Source organism: Felis catus, chromosome C1 (assembly GCF_018350175.1).
Source record: "Felis catus isolate Fca126 chromosome C1, F.catus_Fca126_mat1.0, whole genome shotgun sequence".
Classification (NCBI taxonomy): Eukaryota; Metazoa; Chordata; class Mammalia; order Carnivora; family Felidae; genus Felis; species Felis catus.
This window is the reverse complement of record NC_058375.1, coordinates 111,453,237-111,474,299: the sequence shown is the minus strand read 5'-3', so window position 1 is coordinate 111,474,299 and position 21,063 is coordinate 111,453,237. Positions and strand designations below refer to the sequence as shown.

General features: G+C 35.4%; 1 protein-coding gene across 2 annotated transcripts in view; it reads right to left on the bottom strand.

Moving 5' to 3' along the window:
• The window catches only part of MAP3K2 (mitogen-activated protein kinase kinase kinase 2), a 94,585-nt gene that overhangs the window by 26,531 nt on the left and 46,991 nt on the right, over positions 1–21,063 (bottom strand). Inside the window, exons 2-7 of one of the 2 annotated variants that reach the window (XM_023259211.2) lie at positions 13,185–13,253; positions 9,442–9,560; positions 8,772–8,812; positions 7,428–7,527; positions 893–1,006; positions 424–511 (exon numbers count right to left, since the gene is read on the bottom strand). In XM_023259211.2, the coding sequence (XP_023114979.1) occupies positions 424–511; positions 893–1,006; positions 7,428–7,527; positions 8,772–8,812; positions 9,442–9,560; positions 13,185–13,191 (469 nt within the window). In that variant the 5' untranslated portion in view covers positions 13,192–13,253. Of the gene's footprint in view, positions 1–423; positions 512–892; positions 1,007–2,275; positions 2,320–7,427; positions 7,528–8,771; positions 8,813–9,441; positions 9,561–13,184; positions 13,254–21,063 lie in introns of those variants that run through there. The other variant, XM_045033576.1, reaches the window with a different exon arrangement.

Below are 21,063 nucleotides of genomic sequence, written 5' to 3'. Positions count from 1 at the left end.
AAAAAAAAACAATCTGGAAACTCTTAGCAGTGCATTTGATAGTACTGCAATAACTAAGAGAAAGGCTTATGAACTTAGTCCATCCATTAATTTTAATATATTGGAAGTACTTCTTTTAATTTCTTCTCTCTCGTTATTTTTATAATTAAAATAACTAGAGGTTTTATTTAAATTTGTTAAATATTAAAATATCCTAAGTATATAAAGAAAAAATATTTAAGCTTGAGATTGCTAATCTTACAACACTTGATGTAACTTTTGAAGGGACATAAGAAACTAGAACACAGATACCTGGGAAAAATTACAGAGTACAGGGACAGGCTGCTATTTATCAGGGTTATGTTTAGGTGCTGGCCTACATTAAAGGATGAAGAAGAAACTGAGAAATTGTCCATTTTATGGTTCGGACACTATCATTCTTACCTATTATAGAAAGCCGTTTTTTCCTCTCTGCTCCAAATACTGTGTTATCCAAATCTTCTAGTGATGGCAATGGTTCTAAATTAGCAGCCTATAAGGAAAGGGGATGATTAATACTATTCTTCCCCTTTTGGGGCTTTAAACAGAATCCTTCCCCCCACCAAATACAACCTAGATATTCTACACTGTTTGTAGGTCTTATCAAATCTGTTCTTTGAAACTTTATTTCCAGCATAAATTTTCCCAAGTTCTCAGTATTTCTATTAGTTCCATATGTACAGTATATTATCCTTACTTATCATTTTGGCTACATGGTTTTGAGGAGCAAGGATATAAAACTATAGCAATTACATTATGTAAGTTTACATTTCATTATATTGAAAATATATCAATGATTATAGAATGTAACTATGTTTCATATTTCACAGGCACAAATCCTATAATCCTTATTGAAAGATGTCTCAATGCATACCTGTGTACTTCCGTTTATTACAAGTAATATCTTGAGGCTCTTCATATGAATACTACGATCCAGCAGCTCCACAGCTTTGTCCAAGTCATCTTGGGTAGTTAATGGAATTACCAACTGAACAGAAGGGAACATAATGAATCATGCAACCATCTCACCGGGTAAAGTCCTTTCAGGACCATCTTCATTACTATGGAATTATAAATTTCAAAATACTCTGGCTCTTTGTCAGTATAATGAAATTCTGAATGAATAGATGTATCTAAATTGTTTCACTCTTCCCATCCTGCCACCACTAAAATCATAAGACTGAATATGGACAAAAAATTTTTTTGCTTTAATCATCATTAAATTCTTCTAAAAAACACATTTAAAGGTTAAAGATTAATTTTCTAGGATATTTCCATAATGTTGCAAAATGTAAAGTATAGTATCTTTACCTCAAAACAGCATTAAGGAGTACACACAAAAACTACATACAATACTATCCTTCATCTGCATTGATGAAACTCTCAGGTTTTTCTCTATAGTAATACTACCACGAATTTGCATTCTCCAGATTTGCATACCTACAGTGAGTATCACCATCCCAAATACAATGAGCATCTGTAGCAGCTGCCATGGAGGGACCACTAACAATGTACCTGCAATCTACAGTCCACCTGGGGCTCCCTCTGCTCCTGGTGACTACACCAGCAATAAATCAGCTAAATGGGTCAGCCATCCATAGTAAACTCTAAATGTGGAAATCTGCTTTCATTAGCAGATTGGATCCTCTTATGGATCAGACATTATAAAGGACAAAAAGCCTCTGAAAGGTCTATGAGAAAGCATGATTCACACAACTTAAGAAAATCAAATACTCTTTTCTTTTTTTAAAAAAATGTAAACTTAATCGCTTAGGACAACTGTCAATAATCTTCAAAGTATATTCCATTTCACTGAAAGGACAGAATAAAAATAAATGAACCTATTGCACACTTGTTACCTTGCTCTAATTAAGTACAGTATAGAAGCCATTCAAATGTAAAGGCCTAGTTAGTTTGGGGTCCTCTACAGTATGAATGCCTTGAGGACAGAGGCACTAATAACTGACACAGAGAATGCATGGCAACTACTTGGTAAATACTGTTTAATGCATATCATATGGCAAAAGCATCATCTGTACCCAAACCCACAAGCTGACATGGTGTGCATTCTCTGCAGATTTCTTTATGGAAAAAAGCCATTGTTTTAATAAAGGCTTCCAAACACAAATAATGTGGATTCCAGACTAACGTGATTTCCACCGTACAATCCACTTAAATTTACTTAATAGGTACTTGAAATTATATTCCCAATATCTGTTTGTAGCTACTTTAGTAGTTTTGTACTATTCCAACTTACCTACTATAACCAGGCCTTTTTTTCCTCTATGAGAATTTTTTTTTCTAATAAAAAAAGAATATTAACTGTTTGGTATCACAGAATAAGCATAAATGAAAAAGAATATCCTTTTATTTTCCTATTGATTTTGAACCATATTGGTACATCTTGTTCCTATCTTTTTTATTCTTTTTAATTATATTTTAAGCACTAGAAAACATTTTAAAGCAAAGATGATTTTTTTTTTCCAGTTTTTCATTTGAGGGGAAAACCTGAATATTTACTTTTACTATACATTTATTGATAATTGGATCGCTTACTTCTCCAAGACACTGTTGCTTCTGGGGAGAAAAGACACTATTTAAATCACAATAACAAAATATTAACATAAATGATTTTGTTGTTCTTCAGTTTACTAATGTGAAATCTGGGCATTGTGGAGGAGTATATATATTGGCAGCTTGGGCTACTGCCTATGGTTCTCATGTGATCCCTTGTATGTTCTAAAGTCACCTATTACCCCGCTCTGGAAAGCAGTGTGGAGGTTCCTCAGAAAATTAAAAATAGACCTACCCTATGACCCAGCAATAGCACTGCTAGGAATTTATCCAAGGGATACAGGAGTACTGATGCATAGGGCCACTTGTACCCCAATGTTCATAGCAGCACTCTCAACAATAGCCAAATTATGGAAAGAGCCTAAATGTCCATCAACTGATGAATGGATAAAGAAATTGTGGTTTATATACACAATGGAATATTACGTGGCAATGAGAAAAAATGAAATATGGCCTTTTGTAGCAACGTGGATGGAACTGGAGAGTGTGATGCTAAGTGAAATAAGCCATACAGAGAAAGACAGATACCATATGGTTTCACTCTTATGTGGACCCTGAGAAATTAACAGGAACCCATGGGGGAGGGGAAGGAAAAAAAAAAAAAAACAGGTTAGAGTGGGAGAGAGCCAAAGCATAAGAGACTCTTAAAAAACTGAGAACAAACTGAGGGTTGATGGGGGGTGGGAGGGAGGAGAGGGTGGGTGATGGGTATTGAGGAGGGCACCTTTTGGGATGAGCACTGGGTGTTGTATGGAAACTAATTTGTCAATAAATTTCATATAAAAAAAATAAATAAAATAAAGTCACCTATTACCAATTTTAAAATGAGGACTAAGAGTTAATAACAAATCCCAGCTTATCTAAATTATATTAAATACATTACACAATGTTTTCCTGCTTAGTGAATTCATTTCAGCCTCAGTCATGAAATCTACTTCCCTCTGTCTTAATACTGATACATCAGTTGTGGGTTAATGTGAATCCTTCCCGAAAACTCAAAATTAGGTCCTGAAGCCCATGCAATAGAACCTAAATTTAAAAGAAGTGATTTATTTGCCTGACTTTGCACAGTGACACATGATAATAGACCATAGAAAGGTTTTCTTCCTCTAACCATCTAAAATGGGAAAGATCTGGGGCACATGGGTGGCTCAGCTGGTTAAGCTTCCGCCTCTTGATTTCAACTCAGATCATGATCTCATGGTTTGTTCAAGATCAAGCCCCTCATCAGGCTCTGCACTGGCAGCGCACACCCTCTTGGGATTCTCTCTCTACTCTCTCTTTCTGCCCCTCCACAGCACTTTCTCAAAATAAACACTTAAAAAAGAGAGAGAGAAAGATCTTAGAAAATCCACTTTCCTTGCCTGCACACCTTCACATCTATCTCCCGTGGCAATACACACACACACACACACACAAACACACACACACACACACACACACACACACGACAACACACATGCTTGACACTATTAGATAAAGAGGAGCCCAACTAACAGAGCCAACCAATCACAGCTTAAATCTCATTGTTTTGAGTCTGGCAAACTAGAAGTTTACAGAATAATGGTTCTTTTAGAACACAGGGATTTATACTGGAAAAAAAAATCTATAGAACTGGAATAACAAGCAGTATAAATGAGTTTTTTGCTTGTCCATACATCCACAAAACTAATAGACCTTATAAGCTTTTCCCTAGTACCCTCAGTATTGAAGGGCATGCATTGGGTTTGTCATGATGTGAATCAGGACATGGTTAACTTACAGAATCACAGTCTCAAAAGAATCTCTTAGTTGTGAGAAATTTTAAACGTGATCTTACCCTACTTAATGTCTCTTCTACCACATTCCTGCCAAGAAGCCACCCAGATATAATGGCAGAACCACTCACAGAAATCCTCAGAAAGCATGAGAAAAATAAACTGAAAATGGGAGAAATTTTCCAACTTTTAGAAAAAGGGAGAAGATTCTTGAAACTACAGATTAGCTTGGTGTCAATCCTTAAGAAAACTCTAGAAAAAATTATATAAACAAATTGGAGAACTCAGGGGGATGAAACAGCAATTCTAGGACCTAGAACAGGTACAATATGAGCCAATTATGTCAAACTGACCTCATTTTTCATGATAGACCTACTAGACTGCTAGACCAAGACAATATTGTAGACTTAATGTATCTTGGCATTTGAAAGCTTTCCATCATACAATTTTAGGCCAAACAAAAACAAAGATATATCAGGATTCCCCTAAAATCAAAAACAAATATATATCTGGATTCCCCTAAAATCATACCACGAAATAAAGACTCAAGTTCAAGCCTTTGTATGTGGGAAAATGTACCAGGAAACACTGGTACAGAGGAATGGGGAAGACAGGAAAAGGGCCTATAAAGGATGTGTTATCCAGCAAGTTACCATTGTTGTTAAGTGGAACCTACCTATCCCCACCTCCCACACCATCCTTGAGTCTCATAATCCCATCACCCCCTGGTACCCCTATCTGTATTTCTGCCTAGACCCTATGGCTGTACTTCTAAAAAGCCCTCAGACTGGCAGGTGGAAATCAGGCTGGCACAAAAAGAAATAGTAAGTGCCAAGACAGGGCCAGGCAACAAGAGGTGTTCGTGGCTAAATGAAAACCCAAAAATTATTAAAAAATAAAATATTAAGGTATTACTCTAGTATAATACTCATCACTTTGTTCAGGGATACTATTTGTTTGAATATGGATTTTTGCTTTCTCAAAATATGTTCTGCTTTCAGTTGTAAGTGGTTTCTTTAGACAAACTACATTAACATAGTTTTTGTTTTAAATTAATAATGACTCATTTGAAAATCTAGTATTTTCAAATATTTTTATTTGCTCAATGTTTTAACATTTGCAAAGCACTTTTACATGTTCTCTCAAGTTAATTTTTAGTAAGCTCTCCACCATTACTCCATTCGCACTAGCACTTTCCTATTCCTGAAACATAACTAGTCTTTTCCATCTTAGGATCTCTGTAGGTATGCTTCTCAATGGCTCTCTACCAAGGATGTTCTTGCCCTCAAACTTTTTGCAAGTTTGGCTTTTCATACTTCAAGTGACAGTAATTAAATATTACCACCTTAGTTCTTCCTTAGTACCATCTAAACAGAACAGGTACTGCCTGCCCTTGCCTTCATTGTTTTTCATGATATTTTATGCCTGTCCTTCAAAGAACTTAATATTTTTGAACAACTCATTATTTAGTTGTCTGCTTCTACCACAAACACAAGCCTATAAACTCCATGAAGCACTGCAATTCATGAATCATGGCATTATGCCTGGCAAATTCAGCAAGTATTTTCTGAGAAAACAACAAATTAACCAATTAAATTGTCCCTGAAATTTTTAAGATTCAAGATCTTGAGATTGCATAGGATCTTAAAGAAACCTCAGGGATTATCTAATCCAATCTGAATTTTAAGAAGGTTCAAAGGGGGATTTTCCAGGGGCGCCTGGGTGGTTCAGTCAGTTAAGTGTCCGACTTCGGCTCAGGTCGTGATCTCACAGTTCATGGGTTTGAGCCCTGCATCGGGCTCTGTGCTGACAGCTCAGAGCCTGGATGGAGCCTGCTTCACATTCTTTGTCTCCCTCTCTTTCTGCCCTCCCCTGCTTGTATTCTCTCTGTCTCTCTCTCAAAAATAAATAAACATTAAAAAAAGGGGGGTGGTCCAGAACACAGAGCTCCTCAGTGCCAGATGAAGCCCTTAAAATCACATGTACCGACACACAAACATAATGATCTAATCATATCCTAAGCAACTTGAAAATAATCCTTTAAAGTTTTAGCTAAACTGTCTGACTACCAAAGCTCTATTGTCTATATACCCAAATGTAGAGTATGAGAAAAAAAGACAGTTCATCAAAAAGTAGAGTGTACACAATTTCCAAAGAAGACATCCAGATGGCAAACAGACACATGAAAAGATACTCAACATCGCTCATCATCAGGAAAATGCAAACCCAAACCACAATGAGAAACCACCTCAAACCTGTCAGAATGGCTAAAATTAACAACTCAGGAAACAACAAATGTTGGCGAGGATGTGGAGAAAGAGGAACCCTATTGCACTGTTGGTGGGAATGCAAATTGTTACAGCCACTCTGGAAAAGTGTGGAGGTTCCTCAAAACATTAAAAACAGAACTACCCTACAACCCAGCAATTGCACTACTAGGAATTTATCTAAAAGATACAAAAATGTTGACTTGAGGGGGCACATGCACCTCAGTGTTTATAGCTATTCCACTCATTGTGGAATTTGAGAAAATTTAACAATGAACATAGGGGAAGAGAAGGAAAAAGAAGATAAAAATAGGAGAGGGACACAAACCATAAGAGACTTATAAAGAGAACAAACTGAGCGTTGGGAGGAGTGGGTTAAATGGGTGATGGGGGCATTAAGGAAGGCACTCTTCAGGATTAAGCACTGGGTGTCATATGTAAGAGATGAATCACTGAATTCTACTACTCCTGAAGCCAACACTATACTGTATGTTAACTTGAGGATAATTTAAAAAAAAAAAGTACACAGAGTGAAAATAAAACATAAATAAGCAGCAAACTTCTAAGTAATACGTATGTTTCCTCCCTCAATATGTTCTCATTCAATTACTTGCACAGTAGTGTCTTTAAATCTTTCCACAATGGAAAACACACAGTTCAGTTAGTTAAAATTTACAAATTTACGTGTTTTGTTTCTCTAGCATACCATATCCTTATCAATTTCTAAATAAATATTCCTAAAACAATCTCTTAAATGAACATACTACTTTCTAAAATAAGAGCTATTGAAAGTTAAATTGTACATGTTTACCTCATTATTGGTATAATGGAGATCCATAGACTGTCCAAAGGCAGTTTTAGCCTTAGATCTCAGATCTTCCAGTTTAACTGGTCTGGGGAACTGAAGGATTCTATGTGGACAGAATTTTAAGATTATTAAAGAGCAGCTGTAAAATGTTCACTGAAAAAAGTGATTAAAATTAAACTTAACTATGTGACCTCTGTATAATGGAATGCAACAAAACTATTAAAAGAATAAAGTTGTTTGTTCTTTGGAGATTCAAATTTTGATTTCTGTACCTTTATCAACTCAACATTTCTGAGGACCTATATATCATGTAAGCATATCCCCAAAATAAGTATTTTTATAAAATTAAAACTTTTTAATTCTAGTATTTTCTTCCTGTGTCTCAAAAGATTAGCCTATGCTGACCCTGGGAGCAAGCACCTAAGCTTGGAAATTACTATATTAGACTGTAGTATGGGGGAGGGACCATGTTAGTTCTGCTCACTTTATTCCTTTATGGTCCAATACTTACAGTACTTAATAAATAATGCTCAATGAATGGAAAGAATTGAGAAAATATCCATAAAAGAACAATAGGAAAAAAGCACGTTGGACAAGTGGATGGTATATGTGGTATATCCAATTTTGTTGACATCTCTGTATAAAACATTTTTACATCTTCAGGTTATATGACTCATGAGCCTGTTTAAAGCCCTTAAAATGGATGCTCTTTCACTAACTGGATTTAATGAGACACCAATAACAGAAGTGAAATCCCATCTTCTCTATCTCCTATTAGGCCTTGTTAACAATTTTGTTGTCAACCACCACCACCACCACCACCACCACCTCTACCACTGCACTAAGATACAGATACCCAATGGAAGGCTAGGCTTATCCCTCTGCTAATTAATTTACAGCCACCATTCCAATCATCTTCCTCAATGTTACTAATCAAATATATGTCATATGACTGAGGTCTCTTGAGAATAATCAAAATTATGAATGTTAAATCCATGTACATAAGCTTTATGTAATATCTGAAGGGACAATACAATTATGATAAGGAGAAATATATTTGATTTCTACTGAGTAAAAATAAAAGGAAATAGTAATATTTAAAGGCTGTATTATCCAAGATTTTTTTATTTCCTAAAATAAAAACATTAATAATTGTTACTAAACTTTAGCCTAAATTTTGACAGACTCTATTTTAAGTCTAAGTACATGTTACACATTACCAAAGGACTATTCCATTTTCAATTTGTAAGCCATCAACTTTCACTAAAGTCCAGAAAAAACTTTTAATGGTTTTTATGACTTATTTGATTAAATCAATAAACTGGCATGTAGTGTTTCTTTGCTTACCTTTTCTCCCCTCTGTGTTCAAATTTGACTCGCACATCATTCTGTAATGAAATGATAAATCATTTCAGAGATCAGATAAAATTTCTACAATTTCTAGATATTTTTTCTTAGTCACTCATTTTTTTTCCCCCTTAGTCACTCATTTAAAAAAAAAAAGCAGGGGGAAAGGAGGTTTCATTTTCAGTGTGAACTCCAATCAATTCATAATGTCTGTCAAAGAGCTGAGTTGAGAACTGTGTTGCTGACTCTGGGCTGAAAGCAAAGAGCACCAAAATCTCTTGGTGATCATGCCTATGAGACCCTTGCTAAACCTATGAGAGGAAAATACAGAGCATTGGATTCCCACTTTTCGTGTTGGACATCTCAAACAAATTTGAGTTACAAAAATCAAAATGATGCTCATTTGTAAACAGAACAGACTATTTTAAATAAAAACAATTTGTTTATCTTAAGTGCTTTAAGAATGGATGAAATATCAGTATTGGAGGGCAGTTACTACATTCAATGAAAACTACCGTTTTTAAAAATGCACACCCATTAGGAAAAATGTATGACAAAAAATATTTGATTCAAAAATGTAAAAGACAAACACTTTAAACAAACCCTCTATAAGATTAGGATATTCAAGGCAAATAATTCATACAATAAAAATATGTGTTTATTAGAATACCTGCTTTTTTGGTGATGACGATTTTGTTTTTCTGGTTTCCTGTAAAGATAATGCCGGTCTACTGGCTTTATGAAGAACAGCCAAATCTTGCATGATTGAGTTCAAAGCTTGCTGATCATCTAGGTATTTTTAAAATAATAGATGCAAAGAATCATAATTTCAATATGTATTTATCATAGACATCAAACACAAATTTGATCATGAAATTTAATGCAAAATGCGTTAATTTAACACAAAAATGCATCTAGAACATTTTCAATGCCTATACTTCTATTATTTTGGTGAAATAAAATTTCCATTATTTAAAAACTGAATACAAGTAACATTAAAACTGCACTAGACTCAAGCACTAGCATCATACTAGATGTTTACACATGAGACATTTATAGGCAAGATAAACTCATTCTGATTCTTCTAATAATGTAACATCCTAGTGTATGGGTGAAAACAGCCCCATCATGACAAATTACTTTCTGCGATTCCTAAATAAAACATCAATAGAATAGCTAAAATTTTAATTAAAGCTAGTAGGGAAAAAATAAATGACTTTCATCATTATTTGGCATTTATGTTCAAAGTACAGAATTCCTTTTAGAGATTTTCATCAGTATTTCAAGTCAGAAACAAAAGGCTTTATCTGTGAATAATAAATGACCTACTGATATTTGTAAGTACTTCCTCACCATAAAGTTCAACAAGACTATATTTAATGGGCTGCTTAAGGATCTCAGCCAGTAACGACTTAAAATGTAACAATGTAAGAAAAATGCATTCCTTTAAAAAAAAAGGGGGGGTGAATCCATAAAACTGAGTGAAAGGATCATGAACTTTTAATTTCTTCCAAATAAATCAAAAATTTCTTTCTAAGACTGTAAGTCTGAGTCTCCTAGTAATACCAATTATATGCTCTCTAGGAAAGTTTGGAGATAATTTAATTGATTTTCACTAGTAAATCACTAGAATTAAACCAATTCTACTAATGATAATCAGCAAATAATCAATAAAGGAATTGAAGGACTTTTACAGATTACATTTTAAGATGTAAACATTTTGGTGAGCAATAATTTATGTTTCAGAGTAGTAATAATTAAAACATGCTTTACCCTGTAAAGAGAAATCATTAAAAAGAATGTGGCAATTCAATGGCTTCATCAGCCTTTCAAACACACAAAATAGCTGACTTTCCTAATGTATTAATTTTTTTATAATACTCAATATATTCTGCTCTATAATGAGACTGCTTGCATATTAAATTAAAATTAAAATTAAAATTAATGCTGCCAAAGGTTTTATCAGTAAATTCCAGGTTTAGAGAAAATTTTATAATCCTTCACAAAATATTCTTTGTAAAATACAATTTCATCACGTCACCTTAGCCAAACAGCAACTGAGCCAGCCAGGTATAATGTAATCACAAAGTGTGTTCTGTCCACAGGTCCAAGCCAGAACATGTCATTTATTGATAAAAATAAATCTGCCCTTAGGAAAAAAATAAGCTGAGAATGATCTCAACTGGAATAAAATATTCTCATGTAACCTTCTTGAGAAAGGTAAGCTCTTTAATCCTAACTGGATTTTTAAGTATTTAAGTAATACTTTTAAGTATTCGAGAGAGAAGAACTCGAAAACTTAGAAGTACATATATATGTTCTAATTATTTTCTTCATTAGAGAAAACTTAAACATTTGAATTTAGATATTTTCCCATGTTTAATATCACAATACCAAAATGAACAGATGCTTGGCTTAAATCTCTTATCATATTTACATATACTAATTTCCTTGTTTAAAAAAAATGAGTATGGGGGTGCCTGAGTGGCTCAGCTGGTTAAACATCTGACTTCAGCTCACTCAGGTCATGATCTCACAGTTCGTGAGTTTGAGCCCCACATCGGGCTCTGTGCTGACAGCTCAGAGCTTGGGGCCTGCTTCGGATTATGTGTGTCTCTCTCTCCCCCTCTTCCGTTCGTACTGTCTCTGTCTCCCAAAAAATGAATAAACGTTAAGAAAAAAAAATTTTTTTAATAAATAAAAGTAAAAAAGAAACAAGTACGGCTTCCTATCGTAGATGTAAAAAAGTAAGGAGGACCATTTGAATAAAAGTAACTTCTCAGTGAGATGACATGCAAATAAAGGGCAATTTAACTGAGTTCCTTCTTTTTCTGGCTTGAAGAAGAATCACATGATATACCTAAGTACCCAATAAGAAACTTACTTTGAGGACGCTGACAAGATGTAAACTAACAAATTCACAAAAGATCATGCAAAGTGGTGAACATCCACTATAAGCACTCTTGTAAAAATTCTTAGGCTGCTTTACTCTATCAAGCATCTCTGTGGTGGTCATTGGTACTAGGCAGATATGACAGGTTATAAATTTCTTAAAGATCATGAGTTGATCAAACAGGCAATGAGGATGCCTACAGGAGGAGGCCAGAGTCTGACCAAAGGCACACAGATGAAGCAGTGGGTTTCTGACATGCTGAAAAGACATTTACCTGAACACAAAAACAAATTATTTGGGAAATAATTTCAATAAAATCTTTTATCAGAAAGGTTTAGATTCCTTCTATGCTTATTCATTATGCTTGTAAAATAACTACAGGAGAACATCCTCAATCTAAAATTCAAATACCTATGATTCATACTTTTAAATATTCAGTTTTCTGTGAATACCTTTGTATAAGTTTTTAAGCAATGACTATTCCTTGCATTGTTGCTTACTATAGTGAAGTGTTATTTGAGAAGGATGGTACAACTGGATTTGATTAATACACAGCTCAGACTGCAAGTGAGAACAACCAAAATGAAAAGATGATAGGAGTTCAGTAAAAGATATCCAATTTGGAACTGGAGGTGAAGCTGGGCGGAGAATTTGGGCCACATGATGGCACTACACACATGGTTACAAAAAGAGAAATGAAGAGAAATTTAAAAAGCAGGAAGGTGAAGCTTCGGCTTACACACTTGCCACAAGGAGACACACTGAAAATGCACAGACCCTCCACTAAAGAACATTGACAAATTTAAGCTCTTTAGCCTATACTGTCACATACATGCATGTAAGAGTGAATAATAACGTTTGTTAAACAAGTGATAAGAAAAATGTGACAAAGATAAACATGAACAAGTTTATGTCAGAATTAAGAAAATGGGATCAGTCTAGATTTAAAAACTTAGCTTCCAACTACTCAGTCCATTTTTTCCCCATTTAGGATGGGGTGGGTGCCATTTGGTCCATTTATTTCTAGTGTTTCCCTGTCCAATCCTTGCCTCACGTTGGAAACTTCAACAAGGGGAAAAGGGGAAGAAACAAAGTAAATAACCTATAACCCACTCCCATACTTTAGGAAAGCCTCCCTTGCCATTAACATTATGATACCACATCACATAGTTGGGTAGTTACAACAATTCATTCTTCAGCATTTATTCAATCTTTACAAGTCAGGTTTCCTTATCTAGTATTCTCTCTGGCCATTAGACTCTAAGTAAATCTCAATCCATTTTAGTAGTTTATTTTGAATGTCCCTACTAGGATATCCTGCATGAAATGGTCATTCCAAATATGTAAGTTAACTGAAAAAGTGCTTTAATCTAAAATCTATTAAATACAAAACATTACAGAAGTCTATTATATCATAAAATTTCTTTATAAAAATGTTTGGTCATACACACAGAGAAAAATTTTTCTTCCCCATTTTATCCTTTAATTATAGATGAAAATTGCCTTTAGTCTGAACTCACCCATCATGGCAACCAGCTCAACAATTTGAAAATTAGGAAAATGGTTCTTCCATCAGCATTCTTTACTGCCTGAGGAGAAAAAAAGATAAACACATTTAATCGTTAAAAAAAATATATATATACATGGCAAAAGGAACTCTGCAGATATGATAAATTAACAAATTTAAGATAAGAGGATTATCCTGGGTTATTTGGCTGGACCTAACATAATCACAGGGATCCTTATAAATAAACAATCAGCAGGAAAGTGTCAGAGTGGTACTGCAAAAGAATAGCTTGACCACTCATTGTTGGCTTTAAAGATGGAATGGGACAGCCATGAGCCAATGAATACAGGCAGCTGCTAGGATGTGGGAAAGGCAAGAAAAATGCATTTTTCTCTACAGCCTCCAGAAGAACCATAGCAATGCTGACACCTTGATTTTGGCCCAGTTAGACTCATTTTAGACTTCTGACTTCCCAAACTGTAAGATGATAAATTTATGTTGTTTTAAGCCACCAAATTTGTGGTAATCTATTACAGCAGTGTGTAATGGAACACCCAGTTTCAAGAGCTTGCTAGAGAACTCAACAGACTCAGTGACACAGTAGTACTGACAGCTATAATTTACTATAGCAAAAGGGCACAAAGCAAAATAAGCTAAAGGAAAGGGCAAACGGGGCAAAGACCAGGGAAGGTGAGGGCTAGCTCCTAAGGATCTTTTTTTAATAAAGTCATATGAGACCTTTAATTCCCCCCAACCCCAGAAATCAGTTATGACATCACCAGGAAAAACTGGAAACTCTGCACTGAGGGTTTTTATTAGGGACTGATCAATACATACCCTCTGCCTAGCATACACCAAAATTCCTAACTCCCAGAAGAAAAGCAGCTATTCAGCACAAACTATACTGTTTGTATAAGCAGTTTAGGCACAGCGAGCATTCTTATCAGTTAGGCAGGTATGGACCCTGGTAAGTTCTCAGATGCTAGCCAAGGGTGGATCTTTTAAGCAGTTCTAAGGATATGCAGTGAGGCCTACCATGTTAACTCTTCTCCACAAGCAACAACAAGAAATACACAGGTTTAAAGAAACTGCACAAAGCAATAATATGAAGTGTTTTGTTGGGCACACAAGATACAATAATATAACTTATATAACAGTAACAGCACAAAGGGGAAGAATGGTGTTATATAAAAGTGTTTGCATACCACAGTAATTAAGATGGTATCAACTCAAACTATAATGATTTTTTGGTTTTTGTTATTTTTTTTAAGTTTATTTATTTTGAGAGAGAGAAGGAGAGAGAGAAAGCATGCAAGGGCAGGGGAGGGCAGGGGGGGTGGGGAGAGAGAATCCCAAGCAGGCTCCACACTGTCAGCACACAGCCTGATATAAGGCTCAATCCCATGAACTATGAGATCCTGACCTAAACTGAGATCAAGAATAAGATGCTTAATCCACTGAGCTACCCAGGTGCCCCCAAACTACATTGTTTTAAGTTATTAATTTTAATATCCAGAGCAACTGGTAAAAATAAACTTTATAAAAGCGGCAAAAGAAATAAAATTAAATTAGCATACTAGAAAATATCTAACACAAAAGAAAGCAGTAATAGAAAAATGTGGTACAAAATGGATACAACACATAAAACACAAATATGAACAAAGTAGCAGATGTAATTCTACCCATATGTAATTACATTAAATATAAGTGGAATGAACAAACCATTTAAAGGATAGAGATTCGCACAGTAGATTAAAAAAACATGATCAGGTGGGACGCCTGGGTGGCTCAGTCAGTTGAGCATCTAACTTCAGCTCAGGTCATGATCTTACAGTTCGTGAGTTTGAGCCCTGCATCGGGCTCTGTACTGACAGCTCAGAGGCTGAAGCCTGCTTCAGATTCTGTGTCTCCCTCTCTCTCTGTCCCTTCCAGCTTGTACTCTGTCTCTCTCTCTAAAATAAACATTAAAAAAATTAAAAAGGAAAGAGAAGAGAAGAGAAAAGAAAAGAAAAGAAAAGAAAAGAAAAGAAAAGAAAAGAAAAGAAAAGAAAAGAAAAGAAAAGAAAAGAAAAGAAAAGAAAAAACATGATCGGGGCGGGGCGCCTGGGTGGCTCAGTCGGTTAAGTGTCAACTCTTGATTTCAGCTCAGGTCATGATCTCATGGTTTTGTGAGTTGGAACCCCATGTTGGGATCTGTGCTGGCAGTGCAGAGCTTGCTTGAGATTCTCTCTCTCCCTCTCTCTCTGCCCCTCCCCCATCAGCACAAACATATAAATAAACTTAAAAAAAATAATAACATGATCCAACCATATGCTGTCCACAACTTTAGATTCAAAGACAAAACTGAAAGTAAAAAGATGGAAAAAGATATACCATGCAAGCAGTAGTCAGAAAAGATCTACAGTGCTATACTAATAGAAGACAAAAGAGAATACAAAAATTGTTAGAGACAAAGGAGAACACTTATAATGAAAACATGGCCAGTTCATCAATTATAATTACTATAATATAGTATATACTATATTATAGTAATTATAAATATGTATGCACGTAACAATAAACTCAATATACAGGAAGAAGAAAATTACAGAATTGAAAGGAGAAATAGATCATTCAAAAATAACTGCTGCAGGGGCGCCTGGGTGGTGCAGTCGGTTAAGCGTCCGACTTCAGCCAGGTCACGATCTCGCCGTCCGTGGGTTTGAGCCCCGCGTCGGGCTCTGGGCTGATGGCTCGGAGCCTGGAGCCTGTTTCCGATTCTGTGTCTCCCTCTCTCTCTGCCCCTCCCCCGTTCGTGCTCTGTCTCTCTCTGTCCCAAAAATAAATAAACGTTGAAAAAAAAAAAAAAAATAACTGCTGCAGATTTCAATGCCCAATTTTCAACAATAGATAAACAGAAAAATCAGTGAGAAAACAAGATTTGAATAACACTATAAAACTTCCACGGAAACTCAACCCCAAAACACATTCTTCAGAAATGCACACAGAACATTTTCCAAAACACATCAATAAAACTAATCTCAGTAAGTATAAATGGACTGAAGTTATATGAAGTCTGTTCCCTGACAACAATGCAATGAAATCAGAAACAGAAGGAAATTTGGGAAATTCACAAATATGTGAAAATAAAACACCACACTCCTTAAGAATCAATGGATCAAGGGGCGCCTGGGTGGTGCAGTCGGTTAAGCGTCCGACTTCAGCCAGGTCACGATCTTGCGGTCCGTGAGTTCGAGCCCCGCGTCGGGCTCTGGGCTGATGGCTCAGAGCCTGGAGCCTGTTTCCGATTCTGTGTCTCCCTCTCTCTCTGCCCCTCCCCCGTTCATGCTCTGTCTCTCTCTGTCCCAAAAACAAATAAACGTTGAAAAAAAAAATTTAAAGAATCAATGGATCAAAAAAGAAATCATGAGGAAATTAGAAAATGCTTTGAGATAAATGCAAATGAAAACAAAGTATACTGACACTTACTAGATGCTCCTGAAGTACAACTTAGAGATAAATTTCTAACTGTAAATGTTCATATTGAAAATGAGAAAGATCTCAAATTAATAACCTAAACTTCTACCTTAAGACCCTAGAGAAAGAAGAGCATTTGAAACCCAAACAAGCAGAAGGAAGGAAACAATAAGGATTAGAGTGGAAAATTAGCAAACATTTAGCTAGACTACCCAAGAAAAAAAAAGACACAAATAACTAAACTGAGGTATTAAAGATAGAGCATTATTACCAACCTTACAGAAATGAAAAGAATAAGATAATACTATGAACAACTGTATTTCCAATAAATTGGGTCACCTGGATGACACAAATTACTAGAAACTACCTAAACCAAGAAGGATCTGAATTCAATATAAAAATTAATGAGATTGAATTAGAAATGAAAATCTTTCTGCAAATAAAAGTCCAAACCACATGCCTTCAAACATTTAAGAAAAAACTATCACTATTAAAAGAGAGAGAACTAGAGAAAGAAAGAGAGAACTGAAGCCAGTATTACTGATTACTGATAAACCAGACAAAAACATTACAAGACAACTAGATCCCCAAGTGAACAGATATAAAAATCCTCAAGAAAATACTAGCAAACCTAATCCAGAACATTAAAAAAAAGGGGGGGGGGGGATTACACACTGCAAACATGTGGGATATATTCCACAAAAGGTAGGGTTCAGCATACAAAAATCAATGTAATAAATAACATTAAAAAAGGACCAAAACATCATCTCAATAGACACAGAAAATGCATCTGCCAAAACCTAACTACCTTAAATACTTGAAAGACTAGAAAGATAAGGGAATTTCATCAAGGTGATAAAGGTCATCCATGAAAAACCCCACAGCTAACATCATACTTAATGGTGAAAGACCAGATGCATGCCCCCTTAAGATTAGAAACAGATGGCCAGTCTTACTACTCCTTTTTAATACTGTACTGGATACAGGACTAAAAGCACTCCTGTTTTTATAGAAAAACAAATAACACATAATTTTACTCATATGTGGAAGTTAATAAGCAAAACAAATGAACAAAGGAAAAAAAGAGAGACAAACCAAAAAAGACTACAGAGAACAAACAGATGGTTACCAGAGGGGAAGTGGGAGGGGATGGATGAAATAGGTGAAGGGAACTAAGAGTACACTTTAAATTCTTTTTTTTAATGTTTATTTATTTGTTTTTGAGAGAGAGTGTGCAAGTGGGGGAGGGACAGAGAAAGAGGGAGAGAGAGAATCCCCAGCAGGCTCTGCACTATCAGCACAGAGCCAGACATGGGGCTTGAACTCACAAACTGTGAGATCATGATCTGAGCGAAAATCAAGAGTCAGATGCTTAAGCAAATGAGCCACCAAGGCACCCCAAGAGTATACTTCTCTTGATAAGCAAAGAAATATACAGAATTGTTCAATCATTACACCATACACTTGAAACTCATTTAACACTGCATGTTAACTATACTGGAACTTAAATAAGATTTTTTAAAAGTCACATAAAAAAATAAAATAAATTCCATTTATAGTATCAAAAAGAATAAATTACTTAGGAATATACTTAAGAAAAATAAGTCTTGTATACACTGAAAACTATAAAACATTATTGAAAAAAATTGAAGATCTAAATGTATGGAAAGGCATCCCATGGTCATAGATGAAAGACAATATTGTTAAGATGGGAATATTCCCAAAGTGATCTACAGATTCCACGCAATCTGTATCAAAATTCCATTGGCCTTTTTTTTTTTTTTTTTGCAGAAATAGAAAAGCTAATTCTTTTTAAAAATTTTTTTTTGATGTTTATTTATTTTTGAGAGAGAGAGACAGACAGAGGGTGAGAAGGGGAAGGGCAGAGAGAGAGGCAGACACAGAATCCAAAGCAGGCTTCAGGCTCTGAGCTGTCAGCACAGAGCCCAACATGGGACTTGAACTCACAAACCGCAAGATTGTTACCTGAGCGGAAGTCAGACACTTAACTGAGCCACCCAGGTGCCCCAGAAAAGCTGATCCCTAAATTTGTACAATCCCCAGAAAAGCTGATCCTTAAATTTGGAAGTACAAGAGGCCCTGAAGAGCCAAAACAATATTGCAAAAGAAAAATAAAGTTAGAATATTCACACACCCTGATTTCAAAGCTTACTACAAAGCTATAGCAATCAAAACAATGGTAATACTGACATAAGAATAGAGACTGGTGGAATAGAACTGAATCCAGAAATAAACCCAAACATCTACAGTCAAATGATTTTTGACAAGGTTGCCAAGATAACGTGAAAGAACAGTCTTTATAAAAAAAATTTTTTAATGTTTATTTTTGACAGAGAGAGAGACAGAGACAGAGACAGAGACAGAGACAGAGACAGAGAATGAGTGGGGGGAGGGGCAGAGAGAGGGAGACACAGAATCCGAAGCAGCTTCCAGGCTCTGAGCTGTCAGCACAGAGCCCAATGCGGGGCTCAAACTCACAGACCGCGAGATCACGACCTCAGCCAAAGTCGGACGCTCAACTGACTGAGCCACCCAGTTCTGGCAGTTCACTGGCACTGAACAACTGGATATCCACACGCCAAAGCCTTAAGTTGGACTCCCACCTCATATAGTATGCAAAAAATTAATTCAAAATAGATCAAATACATAAATGTAAAAGCTAAATCCAAAAAAACTCTCAGAAGGGAACAAAGGTATAAATTTTCATGACCTTGGATTAGGCAATAGTTTCTTAAATGTGACCCTAACAAGCACAAGCAACAAATGGACTTCCTCAAAATTAAACATTTTTGTGCATCAAAGGACACTCTCAAGATAGTGAAAAGACAACTCACAAACTGGGAGAAAATATTTGCTAATTATATACTTGATAAGGGTCTAGGATACAAAATATATAAGGTCTCAATAATAAAACAACTAACCCAATTATAAAATGGGCAACAGATTTCAAAAGACATTTCTCCCAGATATAAAATGGCCAATAAGCACTTGAGAAGATGCTTAATATTAACAGTCATCAGGGAAATGCAAATCAAAACCACAATGGCATCCTACTAATTCACACCCAGTAGTATGGCTATAACCAAAATGACAATGACAAGTGTTGTTGAAAATGTGGAAACACTGAAACTATATGAATCACTATTTCAATTCTTAGGTATATATCCAAGAATACTAAAAACATATAACCACACAAAAACGTTTACACTAATATTCAATGCAGCATTACTTAGAAGAGACAAAAAGATAATATAATTTACTCAAGATCATAAAGCTGGGCAAAGTTAGGACCCGAATACCCACTTCTTATTTCTCACTTAAACTTTCTAGAATACTATGTGTCACTCCAGTTCACCTTTCAAGAAAATGGCTAGCACAGGAAATTCTCCTACCATACATACAGACACAGAGAATGTCATAAAATGGTCGAGAAGAATTTATTCAGTATATTGTCTTTCTACAAATTTAAATTCTCAACTGCCTTTTTCAATTTTTAAATTAAAATGTTGAAGACAAATCTTGACTAACCTCCAAAATAAAGTATTCTGAACACAAAATTTTTTCCATTTAAATCAATAACATCTCTTTCAGGAAAAACAGTTAATTCCCCAAACCACAAATTAAATAAAAAAGGCATCAGTCTAATGGAAAAGCAGTTCAAGGCTGCATTTATAAAAACAACTATGGGGATGCCTGGGTGGCTCAGTATGTTAAGCATCCTACTCTTAATTTCTGCTCAAGTCATGATCTCATGGTTTGTGGGTTCAAGCCCTGCTTCAGGCTCTGCACTGACAGCGAGGAGCCTACTTGGGATTCTTTCTCTCCCTCTCTCTCTCTCTATCCCTCCCCTGCTCACACTCTCTCCCCCAAATAAATCAGTCAATAAATAAACAAACAGTTCAGTACTTTTACCAATATTCTGAGGTTGAAATTGGCAAAAACATCAAAATATATAAAATTAAAGGTAAAAGTTAGTAGGAAAAGTTAAACAAAGGTGAATCACATCTGTACCTGAAAGTTCTTATCTACAACCTATTTTAATTTTTGTCATTTTGACATTTATTACCATAGACTGATTTTGCCAGCTTCTCATATTAATTCACAGAAGACATACGCTTTTGTATTTATTTTCATTCAATATCTGTTACAGCTCTGAGACTCTTCCACATCATCTGTATGAGTATTTTGCTCATTTTCATTGCTGTGTAATACTCCATTATGTGACTATATCTCAATTAATTCACCTACTCTACTATTGATGGACATAAAAGTTTCCAGTTTTTGACTATTACAAACATAGGCTCTACAAACCTCCTTGAACATAACTTTTAGTGAACATAAACACATATTTCTGTTGGATATATACCAACAGAAGGAATTGCTAGGTCACTAAGACACACACATAGTTAACTTTA